Source organism: Tarenaya hassleriana, unplaced genomic scaffold (assembly GCF_000463585.1).
Source record: "Tarenaya hassleriana unplaced genomic scaffold, ASM46358v1 Cleome146, whole genome shotgun sequence".
Classification (NCBI taxonomy): domain Eukaryota; kingdom Viridiplantae; phylum Streptophyta; class Magnoliopsida; order Brassicales; family Cleomaceae; genus Tarenaya; species Tarenaya hassleriana.
The window spans coordinates 146,855-169,378 of NW_010964882.1; the positions used below are offsets into that span (position 1 = coordinate 146,855).

The 22,524-nt window shown below is 38.7% G+C and overlaps 4 protein-coding genes across 7 annotated transcripts in view; 1 reads left to right on the forward strand and 3 right to left on the reverse strand.

Moving 5' to 3' along the window:
- The first annotated feature begins 1,732 nt into the window (after positions 1-1,732).
- Positions 1,733-5,367, forward strand: LOC104808453 (B3 domain-containing transcription factor VRN1). Of its 2 annotated transcripts, XM_010534129.2 has the most exons (5): positions 1,733-2,066; positions 3,742-4,180; positions 4,276-4,335; positions 4,445-4,641; positions 4,747-5,367. In XM_010534129.2, the coding sequence occupies exons 1-5, from the start codon at positions 2,007-2,009 to the stop codon at positions 4,993-4,995; spliced, it is 1,005 nt and encodes a 334-aa protein (XP_010532431.1). In that variant the 5' UTR covers positions 1,733-2,006; the 3' UTR covers positions 4,996-5,367. The 2 variants fall into 2 exon arrangements, with proteins under 2 accessions (XP_010532431.1, XP_019057531.1); XM_019201986.1 differs by lacking the exon at positions 1,733-2,066 and having other exon boundaries at positions 2,200-4,180.
- Positions 5,368-5,652: 285 nt separating this feature from the next.
- On the reverse strand, positions 5,653-7,607 carry LOC104808454 (B3 domain-containing protein At3g18960). Of its 3 annotated transcripts, none has more exons than XR_770944.2 (4): positions 7,390-7,606; positions 6,297-6,882; positions 6,056-6,210; positions 5,653-5,937 (listed from the first exon to the last, which is right to left on the reverse strand). XR_770944.2 is itself a non-coding variant. In XM_010534131.1 (4 exons), the coding sequence occupies exons 1-3, from the start codon at positions 7,528-7,530 to the stop codon at positions 6,116-6,118; spliced, it is 828 nt and encodes a 275-aa protein (XP_010532433.1). In that variant the 5' UTR covers positions 7,531-7,607; the 3' UTR covers positions 5,653-5,937; positions 6,078-6,115. The 3 variants fall into 3 exon arrangements, 1 of the variants encoding a protein (XP_010532433.1); XR_770943.2 differs by having other exon boundaries at positions 6,056-6,216; XM_010534131.1 differs by having other exon boundaries at positions 6,078-6,216; positions 7,390-7,607.
- A 4,206-nt stretch (positions 7,608-11,813) lies between these two features.
- LOC104808456 (transmembrane epididymal protein 1A) lies at positions 11,814-12,936 on the reverse strand. The gene has a single exon (XM_010534132.1). It carries the CDS (start codon positions 12,909-12,911, stop codon positions 12,027-12,029), a length of 885 nt encoding a protein of 294 aa, XP_010532434.1. The 5' UTR covers positions 12,912-12,936; the 3' UTR covers positions 11,814-12,026.
- Positions 12,937-15,463: 2,527 nt separating this feature from the next.
- The window catches only part of LOC109116485 (uncharacterized mitochondrial protein AtMg00810-like), a 36,929-nt gene continuing 29,868 nt past the window's right edge, over positions 15,464-22,524 (reverse strand). Inside the window, exon 2 of the mRNA XM_019201982.1 lies at positions 15,464-16,407. Within this exon, the coding sequence (XP_019057527.1) occupies positions 15,464-16,407 (944 nt within the window). The remainder of the gene's footprint in view (positions 16,408-22,524) is intronic.

Below are 22,524 nucleotides of genomic sequence, written 5' to 3' on the forward strand. Positions count from 1 at the left end.
GATCTAAGAACGAACCGCTATGTATGAAATTCAAGTAATGACTCGTGTCCATGTGACAATCTCATGCGGGTCATCCAGTCACTCGTTCTTTACGAGTACCCGTGATTGTGATTTGCATCCAATGCATCAATCACTCGTCATACTGGTCTTAATTCATCATTGTTCCCACAATGACAACTGACCAGAGTGATTTAGAATCATCCTTCAATGACTCAAGGATACCGAAATAAAACAAACATGACAATCATATAACGAAAAAAAGTAATACATTCATAAACCAATGAATCAATACATAATCAAATGTCATATCACAGATCATCCTAGAGCATTACAACCAACATCTCTTTCTCATCTAAACATTGGCCAAGTCCCCCATTGGAACTACAATTGTGCCTGCACTGAGTAAATAATCATGCCAAAGATTGGAATTGTAATCAAAGCATTCTTTTTAAAATGCTTTTCCAGATAACGGTTTATCTCATTTGGACTGAGTGGAATTGTAGTATTTTTCGTAAGGGTAAAACCCCTAAAAAACCTCCAACTTGCAAAAATATATACAAATAAACCTTCAACTTGAAAAACTATCATTCAATCCCCAAACTTGTAACTTGTCATTAAATAAAACCTCGAACTTGCAAATTATTGCTCTAATAAACCTTTGACGGTTTGACCACAATTTCAGGCGATCGGAAATCTACGTATTAACGGATTGCTGATGTCACCTTATACACGTTATCAATTTTAATTTAAAAAATGACATCAGGAATCCGTCAATACGTGGATTTCTGATCGTTTGAAATTGTGGTCAAACCGTCAAAGGTTTATTAGAACAATAATTTGCAAGTTCGAGGTTTTATCCAGTGACAAGTTACAAGCTCGGATATTGAATGACAGTTTTTTAAATTGAAGGTTTGTATATATTTTTGCAAGTTGGAGGTTTTTTAGGGGTTTTACCCTTTTCATAATTATTTCTCCAACCTTAGAAAAAAAAACTTGACCAAAGCTCATCCAATTGATACGTAATTGCATCCTATCTCTCTAAAACTTTAAGCTCCCTCAACACGACCATTTGTTCGAGAACTTATTCTTTCTCATGTTAACTCAGTAAGCACAGATTTTGTTCTCTAATTCTTTTATTTCACTTCGGTATCAATGTTTCGTTATTATAGGTGAGATCGTTTTATTACGAAGTATCGGTTTGTTACCGATTTTTATATATAAAATTTTGATAGTTCTGTGTATAAAATTTACCTTTAAAAAAACTCAAACAATTCAAAATTATTTTTTTGGAATATTCATATTTTAAAATATTTCAATAAAAGGCTACAATGTAATAAATTTGATAGCTTTGAAATGAGCTATGTATTGAGAAGATCTTTATTTTTCAAAACCATGAATTCATTTCTTTTTCTTACAAAAAAAGACTATATGTGCCCCCCTCTAGCTTTACAAAGCTTTTTTTATTTTTTTTACCGGAAAAATCAGAACCATATTAATTGCAATTAAAATATATAATATTATTTTTATAGGTAAAGAAGTTAACAATACAAATAAACAAAGAATTATTTTTAATTAAGAGAGAGAAGGAAAAGGACGAAAAAAGTGGAGTTGGTGGGGGCGGTCGGCTTTTTATGAGTTAAAATACCCACACGAGAAAACAACCCGAGTCGACTCACCGAGTCAGGAAAGCACACACGCAGATCATCTCGCTCATTCTTTTTAGGTCAAGTTGGGATATTTTTTTTTTGCTCCTTTTTCTTTTCCCTTTTTTTTCTCCTCTCTCACTCGGGTGTAAAAGAAGCAGCAGTGTTTTTTGAGCCCTTTGACCATAACCAAACCAAAGCAGCTTCTTCAGATCTGAAAGGGTTTTTTTCTTTCCTTCGTTTCAGTGTCTCTGTTTATGTGTATGTGTGTCTTCGGATTCTCCGGCGTCGTTTCATGATCTGACTTCGGTTCCTTTCCTTTGGTCCCTCCTTTTATCTATTCGTCACTGTTGTTGTCTGAACATGCCACGCCCTTTCTTCCACAAGCTGATTCTCTCATCCACTATCCAAGAAAAGCGTCTGGTAAAAATGCCTCCTCCTCTTGCTCTTTGCCTCTTCTGTTTCCTCGCAAAGTTTTGATTTTTTTTTGTTTTCTTCTCTTCTGTTTGATTTCCTGCATAATTGAGGGTTTAAAAGTTGAAATCAGTTGGTGGGTTTTGTTGGATTTTGGTTTTTAGTTGGTGGGTGGTGAAGTTTCTTTGATTTCTGAAATTATGTGCTTGGATTCTTTGCTTCTATGTATGATTCGCTTGGAAATTCAGTGAAAAGGAAACAGAAAAATGCCTTCGTTTGTTTAAATTTGTGATTTTTCTGATGGGGATGTGGATTTTGAATTGGAAAGCCTCTAAAACCTTAATTTTTTTATGGTTTTTGTTTGGGTTTGGTGGAAAATTGAGTGAGAAAAAGTCCCATCTGGTATTGGGTTCGTTGGATATGCATCTTTTGAAAGTGAATTAGGTCAAGTTCTGTGATTTGGGTAATGGGTTCTAAGTGAATTTTGAGCCAGAATCCAGATCGATACAAACTTGAGAAAACAGTTGTAATCCGATGCTTGTTTTTTCTGGAATTTGATTTGACCTGGACTTTACTTTGACTTCTTTCTCAGCTTGTCTGAGATTTCTAGGTTTTTGAGTGAAACCCTATAATTTTGTGTACTGAGGAGAGAGAAAGAGACAGGGACTGTGTCAAATAGAGGACTTAGTTGAAGCTTGAAGATGAATACTATTAGCCTTTGTTTGCTTAATTAAAGACAGTTTATGTTTCTTGAAGAAAATATATTTCCACTTCTTCAATTTGCATCATATTTCCTTTCATCTGATACATGTTAGATAGTCTTTTGATGCTTATGAGGTTCTCATCTCCGCCTTCTAAAGCTGCTAACTAGATCCCGGTTTTAAGCAACTTAAATATGTGCTTCTTGGTAACTATAAATACTGTTTAAGAATTAAGCGTTAAAATTAAGAAATTTGATGTGGTGGTACCAAAGCTTTTCAACTGTTATACAAGTTTTTGCAATGAAACATGAAGTAGTGTGTTTCCAGATTCATGAATGCATTGCTTTTCGGCCGTTTTCTTCGGCAATTATGTGTTAAGTTCCTGCACTTGAATCTCTGATTTCCAACCAGAAATCTGAACCTTTCATTGATCCTAAACCGAAAACACACCTCGGATGATCTTGATCATAGAGAGGATCCCAACTCTCTCCCCTTACAATCCCTTACCGAAAATTCAGCCTAAAACCCTTTTTAACGCAAAATAACAACTATGTAGCTCAGTTACAGAGCTGATACTAATCAACTTCTAACTAACAACTATAAACCATCTAACAGATTATAGGCTAAAATTAAATACAAAACATGTAAAGTAAACAACCAAAGCATAAAGTGCAAACCTGTAAATCCGCTGCTCTGCCGCAATCCCTTACTCTGCAACTGCTTCTTTCCCTGCCCTTGTTCTTCCTCACATACACCTGTAAACACTTATCATTCTGCTTCCTGGCTGTTTTACTGATAGATAATATATGATATGTTTGATGTATTGTATTCATTTGCATATTATATCATCTCCCAAGCAAAAAAGGAAAGAACTTTTGGTGTTTTTTGAATGTCTTGTGCGTTTCTTTTCTCTCTTTCAAATAAAAATCTGCAAAAGTTTTAATGTCCTTTTTTTTATCGTCTTTATTCCGGTATACCTGCAGAGAGTTCCCGATAAGTTTGTGAGTAAATTCAAGGATGAGCTTTCGGTTGCTGTTGCTCTCACTGTACCTGATGGTCATGTTTGGCGTGTAGGACTAAGGAAAGCTGACAACAAAATTTGGTTTCAAGATGGTTGGCTCGAGTTTGTTGAGCGTTACTCCATTCGGATTGGTTACCTTTTGATTTTCAGATACGAAGGAAACTCGGCCTTTAGTGTTTATATTTTCAATCTATCCCACTCCGAGATCAATTACCATTCCGGTTCTATTATCAACATGGATTCACATAATCATTTCAAGCGTGCCCGTTTGTTTGAAGACCTAGAAGATGAAGATGCGGAGGTCATGTATCCATCTTCCGTGTACCCGATGGCCGATTCTGCACCAGTGAACAAAGGGTATGCCAGTTCAACCATTCAAAGCCTTTTCAGCGGATCTAGAGGTGAAACCAATCGATTTTTCTGAGCATCTTGCTTGATCAAGTGATAATACTCGAAAGTCTTTTTAAGTTAAATAGTTGACATCTCGCTTTTTCAGCTGAAGAGACATCTAAAGTTCCTAAAAAGAGAGGGAGGAAGAAGAAGAACCCTGATCCCGGTAAGTATATCGTCTTTCAGGTTTCAGACTTTTTCTTCTTCCCGTATTTGCACAAAAGAACCGAAGATTTCATCCTCATGAAGGTCATTTGAATATGATTACCCTCCAGAGGAAATAAACTCGGCTCCCCACGAAGATGATTCAGAGAACCGTTCAAAGTTCTACGAAAGCGCTTCTGCGAGAAAGAGAACTGTCACTGCTGAAGAAAGAGAGAGGGCCATCAATGCAGCCAAGACGTTCGAGCCCGTAAATCCTTTCTTCAGGGTTGTTCTCCGACCATCCTACCTCTACCGAGGCTGTATCATGGTAAGAAATACCGGAACTTCCCAATCTTTTCGGTCTTGTTTTACTTCTCTCTGCTCAAGAAATACTAAAGATTTGAACCTTTTTTTTCGGGGTTTTTTTTTACAGTACTTGCCTTCTGGGTTTGCTGAGAAGTACCTTAGTGGGATATCTGGATTCATCAAACTCCAACTTGCGGACAAGCAATGGCCAGTGCGTTGCCTCTACAAAGCCGGGCGAGCAAAGTTCAGCCAGGGATGGTACGAGTTCACCCTCGAGAACAATCTAGGCGAGGGAGATGTTTGTGTCTTCGAGCTTCTCAGAACCCGAGATTTCGTCCTTAAAGTCACGGCTTTTCGGGTCAACGAGTACGCTTGACAACAACAGCCACCCACCCCCCATTATCATCGATCTTCAGGATCTCGGGTAAAATTTCGTTTAGGGTTTCGTAATTTCGGAAAAAGTTTTTAACTTTCAGTTGCATCGGTTTCGGGTGAATCTATCTATGTACCGTTTTACTGTCTGTTCTAAGTGAAATTCGGGATGCCGGTTTTCGAATGTGGATATATAAGCGCTTCTATACGACCTTTGGGGTGGAACTTTGTTCTTAATATGAGTAGAAGAAATCTGTAGGCATGAAACTTAGGGTTTGTAAATACCTACCTCATCTCCTCCCTTCATTCAGTCTTGGTATTGTGAAAACTGGCGACCAGGAACTCGACTCTATTGTTTGTGTTGTGGATCTCCTCATTCTGCCTTTTTTTAAAAAAGAAAAAAGAAATCGTTTCTTTGACTGTTTCTAAATTAAAAAAAATTAGCTCGATGTGGGTATTTTTTTTATTCAATATTAGATCATTTAGTTTAAAACTGAATTCAATCAAATTTTTAAACAAATGTAAATCTAAACCTAAGCATCGAATTTCTTTATTAAAATGATTTCTTTTTGTAAATTAAACGTGAATTCAATCTAGCAAATGAGTATAATTTTTTTTCAAACTAAATTCAGTATCCAAGTAAATAAGAATAAAAATAAAATTGATCCTAGACGAATTGAATCTAATATAAAAGTCAAATAGTTATATTCTTTTACAAAAAGAAAACCTGAACCTAGAGTTAACACGACAGAAATCCGAAATATCTGTCTGAAAACAAAACAAGCCCTGAGACAGGGACCGGTTTGGAACCGTTCATGTCCAAAGTCAGCCCTAATTACATCAACTTGAAGCCTGAACAAAATACACATACATTAACCTAAACCCTAAATCCGATGCTTTTTTCACAATCTTGAAGCCGGAGAAGATATCTTGCCGGTCGCAAAAACTGAAAACATAAAAAAAAGGCTGAGTACTATCGATATCTCCATAATACCGAATTCTGCAAAGAACAGCTGAAATTGCTCAACCAAATTAGAAAATTGTGATTCTAATATGTCTTTTACCGTATCATGTCTCGAGACTGACCGCAAAAATCGGATTTTTCAGCTCGAGCATCTCGGCTTTTATATACTGAGTTTCTTCCCTCGGCATCTTGTCAGGGAAAATTCTTGTTTATGAGGAATCTGATCTTCTTCGAGCACTTCGATATCCATCAAATCTGCACCTATGCCAAGACGAAAACTAATAACTCGTTTCGATACCCGATATAGATTAAAACGAAGAAAATGTAAGAGAGAATTCTACCATCACAGAGGGATTTAGCAGTTTGCCCTCTCGTATTCCGGGTTATAGCAATCTTTGATCGGGTGTTCCGGCTTTTTCCTTCATTTCTCTTCTTGGAAGGTGTGGTGTTACACAAAAATTTATCCAAATCTATCACTTCCACATCCGAGTCATTGGTCAAACCAATATTTTTCTTGCATTTGTTAGAACTTGACCGAGGATTGGATGCTGAAGCGGGCTTGACATCAATATCAACCAATCCATCCAACACATCAATGGTATCGTTTTCCTCTTCCTCGCTTCCTTGGGATCCAAGAGATCCATCACACTCACCCTCTTCCATTTCATCGTTGCTTTCATACTCGGCTTCAGTAGCAGACATATCGAAAATCCGAACCCCGAAAGTGGAATCTCCTTGGAAATCGAAAAACAACAAGTGCCCTTTACGGATAGAATAACGTTCTGCAAACTCACTCCAACCATCTTGGAACCAAACCTCGCCATTGACACGCTTAAGCTGTATCTTATGCTTGAAACCAGTAGGAGTTTCCAGTGTAACAGTGTCTGAAAGTTTAGGGCCAGCCTTCACAAATCTCGGCGGAATCTTCTGCAGAGAACAACAAACAAACAAGCAAACAGAACACAACAATGGCATCACAAACAAGACTCATAATACAAACATACGGAAGAGATCTACAAATTTAGGGTTCTTACGCATATATAGAAGTACAAAAATGACATTTTGGGTATTAAAAGAGGTTTTACTATATTTAGGGTTCTTATATATATAGAAGCAGAAAATGACATTTTGGGTATTCAAGGAGATTTTGCTTCGTGTCTCCCAACAATAAATCATCTCTATACAGATGGTCTCCGAATTTCACAAGACATATCACTGTTCAAATCCAGCCTAACACCTTTGTAGGTGAAATAAGAATCATACATATGAAAAAAAAAAAAAACCATCAAATTGGCTGACAAAAAAAACTCAGAAAGGGAAAAGGGCAAATCAAAAGTGACATGCAGAGAATGATGAGACTGAGTCAAACTGATACTCTGCTTCGAGAAGAAGAAGAAGAAGAAGAAGAAGAACTGCTCTGTTGATTTTTTTTACCAGCGTCTTTGACTCCATGGTTAAATCCAAAACCACCTTCACGAACTGACTCACCGGCGGCAAGTGAGTCTTCCGAGACGGCGGTGGCCGGCGGAGAGGATCAGAGTTGAGTCCGACCCTTCTTCTCCGAGTCGAAACCATCGTCGAATTCTTTTTTCTTCTCTTCGGTTTATTGTTTCTCGATGGAGAGAGAGAGAGGTTGTCGGGAAGGAAAACCGGAAAACCCTAATAAGGACATTTGAATGCACAAATAATTAGAATTTTGAATAGATGCGTTTTAGAATTTTTATTTCCCTTAAATTTTAGAATTTAATTATTTAAATATATTTAATTATAAAAATAATTATTCAAATATTATTTTACAATTCCATTATTTTTATTTTATTTTATTACTTTGTTTTGTTTGTTTCATGTTCTACTATAAAAAAACAAAAATCTTGAAACAGAAAAGATTTTTGTCTCATGTTGTACATTAGAGGTGTCAAAATGGTCCGACCAAATTGCTTCGGCCAAAATATAATAGCCTTAAAATTTCAGTTACGAAACTCGGTCATATAGACTTTTTTTGGGTACGAACCGAATTTTGGATTCAAATATTTCAAAAATATAAATAAAAAAATATAGAATAAGTTAAAAGATAAATAAAAATATAAAAATTTTAATACATATTTAGTGATAATTAAAATAATAAAAGCTCGATAACAAATTTATATATTTTAATTTAAAAAAAATTAAAACGCGAATTCTTTAGTTTTATATAATAATATATTTTAAAAAACATAATAAATTATTATATTTTTTAATCAGAATTATTAATGATATTATAATTTTAAAATATTATATCCTTAATTATTTAGTATTAAACAAATTTTTCTATAATTTTCAATATTATATAAATATTTATATTTTTCTATGGTGTGTATATATATATATATATGATTGAATGTATGAGTGTGAATATCTATATGTATGTATGTGTATTTATTATATATATAATTTAAATAATATTCGAACCGATGGGTCGGGTCGAACCCACTTTTTTTCCGGATTTTTTCGTGTTGTGTACAAACGGACAGATATATATCGTCGAACTTTTTCGACCCCCTGTTTTTAGTACATGACATGATAGAACTCATTTGGGCCTCGGCCCAAACTATATTCCTCGCATTCGGACCGTTCGAGTACAATGACCCCGAAACTCAAGTTAAAAAAACAAGAAAAAGAAATAATAAACCACCTTTGTAAAAAAATTTTTTTGGTGGAATGTAAATATATAACAAAAGAATAAGTTTTTACACCGAATGATCAACAACCGGAGATTAGCCACAGGTAAAACCATGTGTAAACAAAACATTGATATATCAAAATCTCTCAACTCTCCTATAACGTGATATAAAACCAGTCTGTGACGTGAACTTTCTCAGCCTTTGTCGCTGCTTAGCTAGGATGATACTTCTAACCATGATGTCAAGATGACGAACCAACACAAACATGGACTTTTGATTTTCCCAAAAAATTCTTTCATTCCGCTCCTTCCAAATCAGGTGAATCGTCACCTGCAATATATACCACCTTCGCAATCAAGGGACGGTATCTATTCTCATTTTGTCTTGGTTGGTTAAACTAACTTATACAATCAGCAAGAGACATAGTGAACACTGAGTGTCTATTGCATGCCATGCCCCAACGGGAGAGACGATCCTTCATAGGTAAACGTTTCAGTAGAGCCTGCCATTGAACCATGGAATAACGGGGGACAACAAGAGCAAACCAAACAAGAGATTGCCAAGAAACCGTAGGAGATGGGTTTCGGATTAACCTCCAAGTCTTTGCCGATGAGAATACATCCCTGAAGTCATCCGCACCATGCTTCCATAATGTGGTGTCAGCCCCAGCTTCAAGCGTTGGCGGGGGAATGCCAATTAACGCGCTATGCAGCTCTTTGTATATGGCCTGATCGTGCTCTTGGCAATCTCCACGAACCACAATCAGTCGCCTCCACCACAAAGAAGTGCCTATGCAGTCTCATCAACTGAGGTCCTTCTCACCAATAAAATCAATTAGGGGCCCAAATCGGGTCCAATTATCAGACCAGAATCGAGTGGTATGGCCATTTCCGAACTCAACCCTGACGAAGGAACGAGCCATCTGCTTAAGTCCGAGCAGCTTGTTAAGATTCCAAGAGTACCTGGCTGCCCGATTTGTCTCCCAAAACCCTTTCCGCTTGAAAACATTATGTTGGAGCCATGCAACCCATAAGGACCCAGATGCTGTCAGCAGTAACCAAATCAGCTTCAGTCTAAATGTAGCATTGAATTCAGCAAGCATCCTAAGGCCTAGTCCACCTTCTGAGCGAGGTGTGCAAATAGTGTTCCATGCAACACGATATGAGCAAGTCGTCTTTTCTGAGTTTTTGCACAGGAATGCAGAGCAAAGACCATCAGATGTTTTTAGCAGATATTTTGGCAGTAAGAATACAGAGCTCCAAGATGTACTAAGCCATAGATCGAAGAACCTATAAGTTGGACCTTACCGGTAAGGGAGAGGAAGCGGGTTGTCCAAGATGACAGCTTCGTTTTGATTTTGTCAATGATTGGCTGAAAATCAGATCTAGAGAGTCTTGTCGGGTTAAGTGGTATACCCAGATACCTCTTCTCAATTATAATACCCATTTATCTTCACTTACTCTCTTGGGTTGATAACAAAAACTATAGTTCTTATGGAGATCAGATCTTGTTTCGTTTGGCTGTTTCTGAAGCTTAGGTGTGTCAAAGATTGTATTATAACCCTCAACTTACAATAACAATAATATCTAATAAGATTTTGCTCAAATATCTAGAACTCGGTGATTTCGCATCTAAATTCATTGGAACGTATAGATTTATCTTCCAGTAGTTGAGATTGAGATTCTTGATATCTATTGACTCACAACAGTTTGGCCCTTGGCCTTATTGCTTTTGGGCTTCGTAAGTACCATTAGTGTGTATATGTTGGATAATGGTTCAATGTTTTGTTAAGTTATTGATGCAGATGAGGAGTTGTTCTTCTGTAATAATTTAGATTAAGTTATATGTCAGTTGTTATATGTAAAGTTTGTGAAACTGTAAAAAAACTGCAATATAGCAGTTACATGTCTGTATTTATAAGTCTGTTTGGTGTGTTCTGTTTTTGTATCCTTTTTATAATGAAGTGAAATTCAGAAACGTTTTTTGTGTTTGTTTGTACATTCAAAGCAAGAGAGAAGTTCGTGTGAATCTCTTTTGAAAGGAGGGTACAAAACAAGAAAAGTAACAGTGGTATCAGAGCCTGGTTGATTTAAAGGGATCTGTGAGTGTTTTTTAATGGATCAGACAAATGGCGAGAGTATGGTTTCTTCAACATTCCCCTCTATTGCTCCTCCAGAGTTTAATGGCGAAAACTACCAAATGTGGGCTGTCAAGATGAAGATATTTCTGAGAGGAGCAGATCTCTGGGAGGCTGTTGAAGACGATTATGCGGTTCCTCCCTTGGGAACAAATCCAACTCTGAATCAGATCAGACTCTACCGAGCAAGGGTTGCCAGGAAAGCCAAAGCCATGTCCTGCATTATTTCTGCAGTTTCAACTTCTGTCTTTACGAAGATAATGAAGTTTGAGACAGCAAAAGAGATGTGGGATCATCTGAAGAAAGAATATGAAGGAGATAAGAAAATTCGAGGTATGAAAGTGATGAACCTTTTTCGGGAATTTGAGATGAAGCGGATGAAACCCGATGAGACGGTGAAGGAATATTCTGACCGGTTGATCAGCATTGTGGATCAAATCAGGATATTGGGCACCGATGTGGAGGATCGAAAGTTAGTGCAGAAGATTATGGTTTCAATACCGGAAAGATTCGAGGCAACATTGGCTTCGCTTGAAAACAATAAAGAAGTTTCAGATCTGACACTTCCTGAACTTATTAGTGCTCTCCAAGCACAAGAGCAAAGAATGCTTATGAGAAAGGAGGAGCCCATGAAAAAGGAGTCTGCAGAAGGTGCTTTGACAGCAAAAGTAAAAATAAACAATGCAGAGAAAGAAAAATCTGGAGAACCTTGCAAACATTGCAACAAAAGCGGACATCCCCATTGGAAATGTTGGAAGAGGCCCGATGTCAAATGTAGGAAATGCAACAAAATGGGACATGTTGAAAGGATTTGTAAGGAAAAGCATGTTGAAGCACAGAAAGCTAAAGCAAATGAAGTTGAAGAACTCTTTATGGGGATACACGTTGACTGACTTATGGGAAAGGTTCAAAACCTTGAACCAAGGAGGAGTGTTGGATAATGGTTCAATGTTTTGTTAAGTTATTGATGCAGATGAGGAGTTGTTCTTCTGTAATAATTTAGATTAAGTTATATGTCAGTTGTTATATATAAAGTTTGTGAAACTGTAAAAAAACTGCAATATAGCAGTTACATGTCTGTATTTATAAGTCTGTTTGGTGTGTTCTGTTTTTGTATCCTTTTTATAATGAAGTGAAATTCAGAAACGTTTTTTGTGTTTGTTTGTACATTCAAAGCAAGAGAGAAGTTCGTGTGAATCTCTTTTGAAAGGAGGGTACAAAACAAGAAAAGTAACAGTATATATACATATACATATATATAACACAAATAACATCTATCTTTGATCCGAAGACGTTGCTGCTTTCACGGCCACGGAACACTCGTTGCCTTGGCGACAAAGACGCTCGTACTCAGAAGATTGACACTTCTTCGGCAAGGCAGCTTTCGCGGACAACTTGAGGCACAAGGCACATGTGCAAATCGTTATGATAGACAGAATCCAACTGAACTGAAGATTCGCCAACGCTTTTGCCCTATTCTCCGCTCCAAGTGACTTGCAGGCCACGGCACCATGAGCTACGTTAGGGTTTCTATGATATGGTGTACTAACACAACCCTTTGGGACAAATCTTGGAACCCAGAGCATGAAACCCATGTTCAAGAACCAGCAACCTTGGAAAAGAACCGAAACGGAGAGAACAAGAGCTGAAGAGAAGCTTTTAGGGTAAAAACTCGAGGCTAAGGCCGATAAGAAAGAGACGAAAACCACGAGCTGGAGGAGGAAATGGTAATGCCCTTCAAGGCCTACATGATCAGTGGAGTGAAAATGCAGGAGGAATAGTTCCTGTCCGAAGACAGAAGCCAAAAGAACTCCAATGAATCCGGAGAACATGTCTGAAGAAAGGGTTACTTCACAAAACAACGCGAAACCCACGAATATAGCGAGGTGTAGGAACATTGAAGCGTGTTCAAGGTTGTCGGGTTTGAAAGTGAAGCTAAAGGAAGGGAAATCGAGGGCAAGAAGAACGATCGAGAGTAGCGAGAAGAAGAGGATTGAGATTAGCTCAATATGCTTAGATTTCGGAAACGGGAACCAGAATCTAACGGAGAAATCCTCGGAGGCTTTGAAACAATAACATCTGATAGTGTTTAACACATGCCATAGTCCCAGGAATGCAAGAGAAAGACCTGGTACGAAATGTCCCAAGAATGTCCCCATTTTTTCAGTGGTTTCTCTTCTGGCTTCGAAGGTACTTTATACATATACATGCATATACATATATATATATGTGTGTATATGAGATCACTTGTAATGGAATGTGGTAGCGTGACGAAATTTACCACTAAAAAGTTGGTCGCCCATTACGTTTTTGTCACTTTATTAAAAAAAATGTTGTGATATAAAGGAACTCTATCTTTTTTTTCTTTTTTTTTTCTTTTTTTTTTCTTTTTTTTTTTTATAAAAAATAATGGAACAATATTGGCCACTAACTTAAATAGTAATGTTATATAGAGTTTTGGTCTCTTTATTCAAAGCCTTATTCTTTCATTTTTTTCTGCTTTAGATGGATAGGGAACCAAAGATCCATGCATGCACTTAAGAGCATGACATAAAATGGTCCAATTGGTGCAAAGTTGAGTGTGATTTCCACGAATTAATGGGAAATACTTTATGGGCGGAGATACGAAAGAGATAAATTTGATTAATGAATTACAATAAAAGTAGAAAATTATTTATCAGTTTGATATTAGTTATGATCGTGGGAGGAGCGTATATTTGATCAAATTAGGTCATATGTTTTAAGTAATAAATTTGTTATAATTAACGTCAATTAAAAAAATATTTTGGTGGATATTTTTTTTAATAGATACCGTTAGTTAGCTATATCAAAAATGTTAACTCACATACTATTAAAAAAAATCAAGATTTACAAACTATAATTTATTTTCCAAAATACCAAAACAACCGAAAATATTTATTTATGTTTTTTTTTTCAAAACTAGTTTTCAATCAGCAAAATATCCTCTTTTTGCTAAAACTGTTTTATATACTATAATGTTTAAATAAATATTTGATTGAATGATTTCAATAATGATCTTACAATGAGATATATATAGTCTTAACGTAGCTATAGTCAAGGGATTAGAATATGGTAAGATTACAAATGTGCAGATTTTCCTCTAACTGATTGATACTCCTTAATATGTGATAACACGCAATATATCATGGATTTTTATATGATTCGTCCGACACATTTACCTGACTTTATGATATCTTAGACGTTTAAGTGCGTGTTTAGCTTCGGTTTCACTTTGCTTTAATCTTTACAGGTACTACGCATTACGGGCAGAAAAAGGAGCGAAAACCAACCGAATTTGGAATCAGAAGCAAGAACCGATCGTTTCAGGGTATTCCGAAACGATCGTTTCGCCTCGCGGACAAGAACAGAAGATTTACTCAGAAGGAGAAACCGTTCGGTTCATAGTGAGAGAACCGATCGGTTCGATCGGCGGAAATTGAAGAATTGCTCAGAAATATGAACTGATCGGTTCACCATATGAAGAAACGATCGGTTCTCAGGCGAAGTTTTTGGAAACATTCCGATTTCAGCCAAAACAGAAAGAAATAAAAGGGAGAAAGCTTCTAGGTTTCAAGGATTCCGAATTTTTAGCAGAATAGTCACCCAAGAGCAGAGAAAAAGAGGGAGATTATCAGGAAGCAAGAGATTGGAGTAGAAGACGAAGATCACGAAGCCGAGAAATCGACTAAGAGTTTCTTCCTTATTCTATTTTACAATGTCTTGTTGTATTGATATGAACCCTGTCGTTTCGATGCATAGCGAGTAATCCCCTTGCTGCGGGTTAGGATTTGTTATGTAGGGATCTTTGATTTTTAATTTCAGACTATGTGGTATTATTTATTTGATTCAGTTTATTGAGTTGCGTTTAATGCGTTTGATCTTGTTGGCCACTTGATTGAATGAACTTAGGGTTTTAATTCGCGTAGACGTATGAGGTTCTAACATGGAAATAACTCAATAAATAGAACAGGTATTGCATTGAGGGATCAATATTTGCCTAGGGATTATGATAGCGTTCGTTCATGCATCCAGGGATTTAAACTATTGAATCGAGAGATTAGTAGGATAAAGTCTGGATAGTGAGGTTAGACTCGAGAGAGTTAATCTCTACTTTAGAGCTTGAATTCCCTGAATTGGATAGATAAACCACTTCGTTTGCATCTTTTGAAAGATCCTTGCATGTAAAACAATCCCGACGCCTGCAGTGTTTTCCATTGATTGTCCACAACCGTTTTAGTTAATTGCTTTGTTCTCGACATTCCATTCTCCACATTCTTATTATTTTTCTTGGATTTAGATTTGGATTTGGGTTTAACTCTTTTGTTTAATTTTGTCCCTGTGTTCGACCCTAGCTACTACACACGATCCGTACACTTGCGGAATTTGTTGAGTCTAGGAATTTATCACTTGATCGAAATTTATTCACCTAGATTTGCGACATCAATATGTCCCCGCATGATGGACGCGGATGAGAGGCCAATCTTGGATAAAATAGTGTCGAACTTCAGCCGAGGTAGAGGCTTCGTTAGAGTGTCCGCAAGTTGATCCGATGCTGAAATATGTGCAAAACGTATCTTCTTGTCTTGCACAAGACCACGAATGTAGTGATAGTCTATAGTAACATGTTTCATGTGAGAGTGGAATACCGGGTTTGCCGACAAATAGGTTTCACCAACATTGTCACAGTAGATCACCGGAATAGATAGAATAGAGACTCTAAGCTCGGATAGAAGAGCGTTACCCATTGGACCTCGGAAGCCGTTGAGGAAACCGACTTATACTCGGCTTCCGTTGAAGATTTGACCGCAAATTTTTGCTTCTTCGATGACCATAAAATAGGATGGCTGCCTAGGTAGACAATATAGCCGCCGGTTGAGCTAAAATCATCGCGATCACCACCCCAATCCGCATCCGAATAAGCATGTAAAGAGGAAACGTTATTGCGGGAGTAATGAATGCCATGCGACCGAGTACCCCCAAGATAGCGGAGAATCCGTTTCGCGGCTTGCCAATGCTCGGTTGTCGGACAATGCATGTAGCGAGAGAGCTTATTCACCGAGTAAACAATGTCCGAGCGAGTGAGCATGAGATACTGTAGGCTACCAATAACTTTTCGGTATCGGGTTGCATCATCAAGTTTTGATTCGGAGTGGAGGGACAGTTTCGCGGTCGAAGACATGGGTGTTGAAACTGGCTTGACATCTTGCATCATATGCCGAGTAAGGAGGTCCGTAATATAGCGTTCTTGAGTTAGAAGAATGCCCGTCTTTGTTTTAGTAACTTCTACGCCAATAAAGTAAGAAAGATTGCCAAGATCTTTCAAGGAGAATCTCGATGCAAGCATGTCAATGTATTTTCGAATCGCCGTTGGTTGATTTCTGGTGATGATGATATCGTCAACATAAACAAGCAAATAGATGGAGGTGTCACCGTGAAGAAGGATGAAGAGGCTAGTGTCCGAGAGAGCATTGATGAAGCCAGTTGCGAGAAAGAAAGAACAAAGCTCTTTGTACCATGCTCTCGGTGCTTGTTTGAGTCCATATATAGCTTTTTGAAGCTTGCAAACAAAGGAGGGCTTGTCACGATCAATGAATCCCGGTGGTTGAGACATGTAAACATCATCGTTGAGAGTGCCTTGCAAGAATGCGTTGTTTACATCAAGTTGATGTAGGATCTGGACGTTCCCTGCGTGTGTGACCCTGTAGGCTCATTCGATATAGCAGTATAACCCGAAATCTCTATTTCAGATATACAAGTCATAGGCGGTCTCTAGCAAGACACTATGACTACCTATCTCGAATAGAGTTTGTTCGTGATCTTCCGAACGCCAGTGATGATTCCGGCTGATGATCCTTTTGCATCACGATATCATATGTCGAACATAAGACATGGACAAACCACCTTATCTGATTCGACTGCTTTCTCGTTCACTGAGTTCGACTGTCTGAAACAGACGATGTTTGTCTATAGTGCGACCACACATTTCTACAGTCTCACTCACACGAGGGACCTAGCGATATCTCTCTCTTTTTACGAGAGGTGCAAATCCCATCTTGACTCTTTACAATACAGTACATGATTCGTGTCGTACTCTATACACGCCTTTATAGTTCTCCTGTTACGCAGAACGTTTGACGTATTCAAAGTACGCAACTTCTCATGTCGGATTCCGTATCCAATCATGGAACCGTCATATGAGATTCAAGTCATGACGCTAGTCCATGTGACAATCTCATGCGGGTCAATCCAGTATTTCATTCTCCAACGAATACCTATGATTGTGATCGTATCCAATACCTATGATCATCTCGATGATCATCAATCACACATCATACTAGACTTATTATGTCATTATTCCCACAATGACATACGACTAAGGAGTTTTAGTATCGTTCATAACAATACATGGATTTCACAACATATCTAGTATGCAAAACATGTAATGAATCAAACACTTTCATAAAACTATAGAAAGTATCAATACATCAAATGTATCCAAAGAAAGCTCGCAAACAGTACATCATAGAGCACTAAACCAACAATCTCCCACTTGCTCTAATCATGGAATGCTAAACATCTAATGCCTATATCCCTAACATGACCCTCATTCTTCGACGAAGGGAGAGGCTTCGTCAACGGATCGACAATGTTGTCATCTGTCGACACTCTGCAAATGTGCAGTCTCCTCTGTCTATGATCTCCCTGATAAGGTGAAATCGTTTGAGTATGTGTTTGGATCGTTGATGGGATCTGGGTTCTTTCGCTTGCGCGATCGTTCCATTGTTGTCACAATACAAAGCAATGGGGCTATCAGCACTAGGAATGACACCCAAGTCACCAATAAATTTTCTGATCCAAACAGCTTCCTTTGTTGCGTCCGACGCTGCAATATACTCAGCTTCTGTAGTAGAATCTGCAACGGTCGCCTGCTTGGAACTCTTCCAGCTAACAACACCTCCGTTCAAGCAGAAAACATAGCCAGACTGCGTTCTGTAGTCATCCGGGTCTGACTGGAAACTAGCATCGGTGTAACCCCTTGCAGCGAGCTCGTTTTCCGACCCACCGTCAACAAGAACACATCCTTAGTTCTTCTCAAGTACTTCAGGATGTTCTTGACGGCGATCCAGTGCGACTCACCTGGATCTGACTGGTATCTACTCGTAATGCTCAACACATAGGATACATCCGGTCGAGTACAAAGCATGGCATACATGATCGATCCAATTGCCGAAGCATATGGAATATGATCCATGCGTTCTCGCTCATCAGGTGTCGTAGGACACTGCTTCTCCCAGGTCCTTCATAGAAAACTGCGTTCCTAGCCAAAACTTAACGTCTTGCAAGGTAGGAACGTCATTCCCTATAAGGAGAATGTCATCCACGTACAACACTAGAAATACAATTGTGCTCCCACTAACCTTCTTGTAAACACATGGCTCATCTTCGTTCTGTGAGAAACCAAACCTTTTGATTGTTTCATCAAAGCGAAGGTTCCAGCTCCTCGAAGCCTGCTTCAGTCCATAAATAGACCTCTGAAGCTTGCACACCATCTCCGGGTTCCTAGGATCGACAAAACCTTCAGGTTGTGTCATGTACACATCCTCAGTCAAGAACCCGTTAAGGAACGCGGTCTTGACATCCATTTTCCATATCTCATAGTCGTAATATGCGGCTCCGGGTTCCTAGGATCGACAAAACCTTCAGGTTGTGTCATGTACACATCCTCAGTCAAGAACCCGTTAAGGAACGCGGTCTTGACATCCATTTTCCATATCTCATAGTCGTAATATGCGGCTATGGCAAGTAGGATCCTAATGGACTTCAGCATAACTACGGGCAAAAAGGTCTCATCATAGTCAATACCATGAATTTGACGGAATCCTTTCGCCACAAGTCGTGCCTTATACGCGTGCACGTTGCCATCCATGTCGGTCTTCTTCTTGAAGATCCATGATACGTGTGTACCGAGTCTAGAATTTATAACACGATTCACAACTCACCGCAAGGATACGGATCGTCGTAACACGGGGTCGAACGCAAGGACCAGTAGCTAAGTCTAAATCCTAATCGAAACCAAATCAAGCAAGGAAGTGGAAGAATGGAGAATAAGGAAGAAAGCAAATAAAAACGAGTAAACTATCAAGCAAGAATGACTACGGGTGTCGGGATCGTATTCGCGTGTATGAGTATATGCTAAGCATGCGAGAATAATGATTATGACTTGTATTCGGGAATCATCAGGCAACAAAGATAGAGAATTCACCTCTCGGTCTACTAACTACCTACCTACAGAGTAACTCGTCAATCTCGATCTATTCGAGTTAACCCTAGGTGCATAAAGAACGCTATCATCAACCCTAGATCGATTAAACCATATCTCTATGTGAATAATACGATCTATCCTATTGATTTTGATCCGAAACCAACTCATATCTCTATGTAGTTTAGAATCTAAGATAATTGACCAAGGGGTTAGCAAACATCAATCCAATAAAAGCGCAAATCAATAGAACCGAAACAAATCAAAACCGAAATCCAAGTTAGGGTTCAAACATACCCAAAACGCATACGAATCCCTAACCCATAGTCGTGGATCTACTCACGGTTCATGGAAAATAATAAAAAGCTATGAGAAAAAGAGATAAAAGAGAGGAAAGAAAGTCTCATGCAGATGTGTAGTCTCCACGATCGAATCTTCCTTCTTCTTCCCGAAATCCCGTAAACTTCTATTCTTCTCTCACCAAAAGCTCTTCAAATATATGTATCTAGATGTTCTCTCAGGTTCTCCCCTGTTCTAGGACGTGGCTAGGGCTTTTTTATAACCCTAGGGCGGCTCCCAAGAGTCCTATTCCCATTCGGATGCTGAAAATCGCGAAACAGAGTTTTTAATTGGATTCGGGCCATTTCCAGGTGGATCCAGACCGGATCCAGATTCCTGGGGTCGAATTCTGCGTTCTGAAATCGGACCGATTCCAACTGGAATCGGCCCTGCACCGGCAGATTTCTGGTCTTCACGAATTCGCTCATAACTTTCTGCTCCGGTGTCGGATTTAAGAGATTTTGGTGTCTACGCGAAGCTCTTGAAGTGCTCTTTCTAATGGTAAGTTTCTTATGATTTGGACCTCTGTAGAGAAAGTTATTAATGTCGCAACATGAGTACATCATCCGGACTTCTCCTTTAACGCTCCAATTAGCTCCTTTTCGAGTCCAATCACTCCGAAACCTGTAACTCTGCAAAACTAGAACACAACCGAGTTTTGTGTCCTAACACGCCTAGAATGCCTATGAATGCATGTGATTATCCTATAAAACCTAGACAAACTCTCATCAAAATATAGAGAAGAATAGGAGTTATCAATCCACTTGCATCCAATGGGTTTTATCCCTTCAGATGCATCAACCAGAGTCCATACTTGGTTGTCTGACATGGATTTCATCTCGGACTTCATAGCCTCGCGCCATTTCTCGGAATCGGGACTCGCCATAGCCTATGGGTATGTGGTAGGCTCATCATGTTCAGACACGCCATTCCACTGTGGGGTTCCAGGAGGAGTTAATTGTGATACAATGCCATAATCAACCAGATAGTCAGAGAACTCTTGGCTCATATACTCGCCACAACGATCAGATCGAAGTGTCTTGATCGTCTTGTCAAGCTGGTTCTGTACTTCATTTCTGAAAGCCTTGAACATTTCAAGTGTTTGAGATTTATGTCTCATCAAATAGATATAACCGTATCGGCTGAAATCATCAGTGAACGTAACAAAATACAGATAACCTCCTCTAGCTGGACAGCTCATTTGTCCGCATACATCACTGTGTATGAGAGCCAATAATTCCGTCACTCTCTGTCCTTTCCCCTTGAAAGGATGCTTTGTCATTTTGAGCATCAAACAAGACTCGCAAGATTCAAGAGACTCAAAGTCAAATGAATCCAGAAGACCATCGTGATGAAGCTTCTAAATGCGTTTCTCGTTTATATGGCCTAGACGACAATGTCAGAGGAAGGTCGGGTTTAAGTCGTTCGGCTTAAACCGTTTAGTACTCACGTTATAGATGGATGACGTTGAGTTCGGAGGCTGATCATTCAAGACGTATAAACCATTCACTAGATAATCATTACCATAGTAAATATCGTCTCGATAAATCATCAAACTCGAGTTCTCAATAACAAATCGAAAACCATCCAAATCAAGACATGAAATAGAAATAATGTTTCTGCTAATCATAGGCACATAGTAACAATTACTCAATTGTAAAACAAGTCCAGAAGGAAGATGCAAATCATAAACGCCAACACACAATGCAGCAACTCTTGCTCCATTTCCGACGCGCAGATCCGCTTCTCCCTTAGCCAGCATCCTACTTCTTCTTAGTCCCTGCACATTTCCACAAATGGGTGAGGCACTTCCGATATCCAATACCCACGAAGATGTTGGTTTAGTGCTCTATGATGTACTGTTTATGAGCTTTATTTAGATACATTTGATGTATTGATACTTTCTATGGTTTATGAGAGTATTTGATTCATTACATGTTCTTGCATACTAGATGTGTTATGAAATCCATGTATCATTATGAATGATACTAAACTCCCTAGTCTTGTGTCATTATGAGAATGATGACATAATAAGACTAGTATGATGTGTGATTGATGATCACATAGATGATCATAGGTATTGGATACGATCACAATCATAGGTATTCATTGGAGAACGCAATACTGGATTGACCCGCATGAGATTATCACATGGACTAGTGTCATGACTTGAATCTCGTGATTGGATCCTAAGACCTGAGGTATCTATGGAATCCAACATGAGGAGTTACGTGCTTTGATTACGTCAAACGTCCTGTGTAACAGGAGGACTATAAAAGCGTGTATCAAGTACGAAACGAATCATGTGCTGGATTGTAGATAGTCAAGACGGGATTTGTACCTCTCGTAAAAGAGAGAGATATCGCTGGGCCCCTCGTGTGAGCGAGACTGTAGAAATGTGTGGCCGCACTATAGACGAACGTAGTCTATTTCAGACAGTCGAACTCAGTGAACGAGAAAGCAGTCGAATGAGATAAGGTGGCTTGTCCTTGCCTTGTATTCGATATATGATATCGTGATACAAAAGGATCATCAAACGAAATCATCACTGGCGTTCGTAAGATCACGAACAAACTCTATTCGAGATAGGTAGTCATAGTGTCTTGCTAGAGACCGCCTATGACTTGTATATCCGGAATAGAGATTTCGGGTTATACTGCTATATCGAATGAGCCTACAGGGTCACACACACAGGGAAGGACAAATGCACGAGAAAACGTCGAGAAATCTGGACAGAGGTCCGGACCGTCCGGTCTAGGAGTAGACTGATGGCTCGGATTTTATCTAGATTTTGTACGAGTATGCCTTTGGTTTCTAAATGGTTTCCACATATTCTTAGGCATTTTTAGAGCCATTCTAGGGTTTCGGGACTATTTCTTGACTTTGGCAGGACCCCGAGGGCATAACGCATAAATTCGGTGAGAATCGGAGAAAACAGTTCATCTGGTCCGCCCCTGACCAACTCTGGTCCGGCGGACCAGAAGATTGCCACACTGTTGGTTTTAATGCTCTAGGATACTCCGTGATATGACATTTTGACTATGTGATGACTCGTTGCTTTATGAATGCATTACATTCCCGTTATATGATTGGCATGTTTGTTATATTTCGGCATCCTTGAATCATTATAGAATGATTCTAAACTCCCTGGT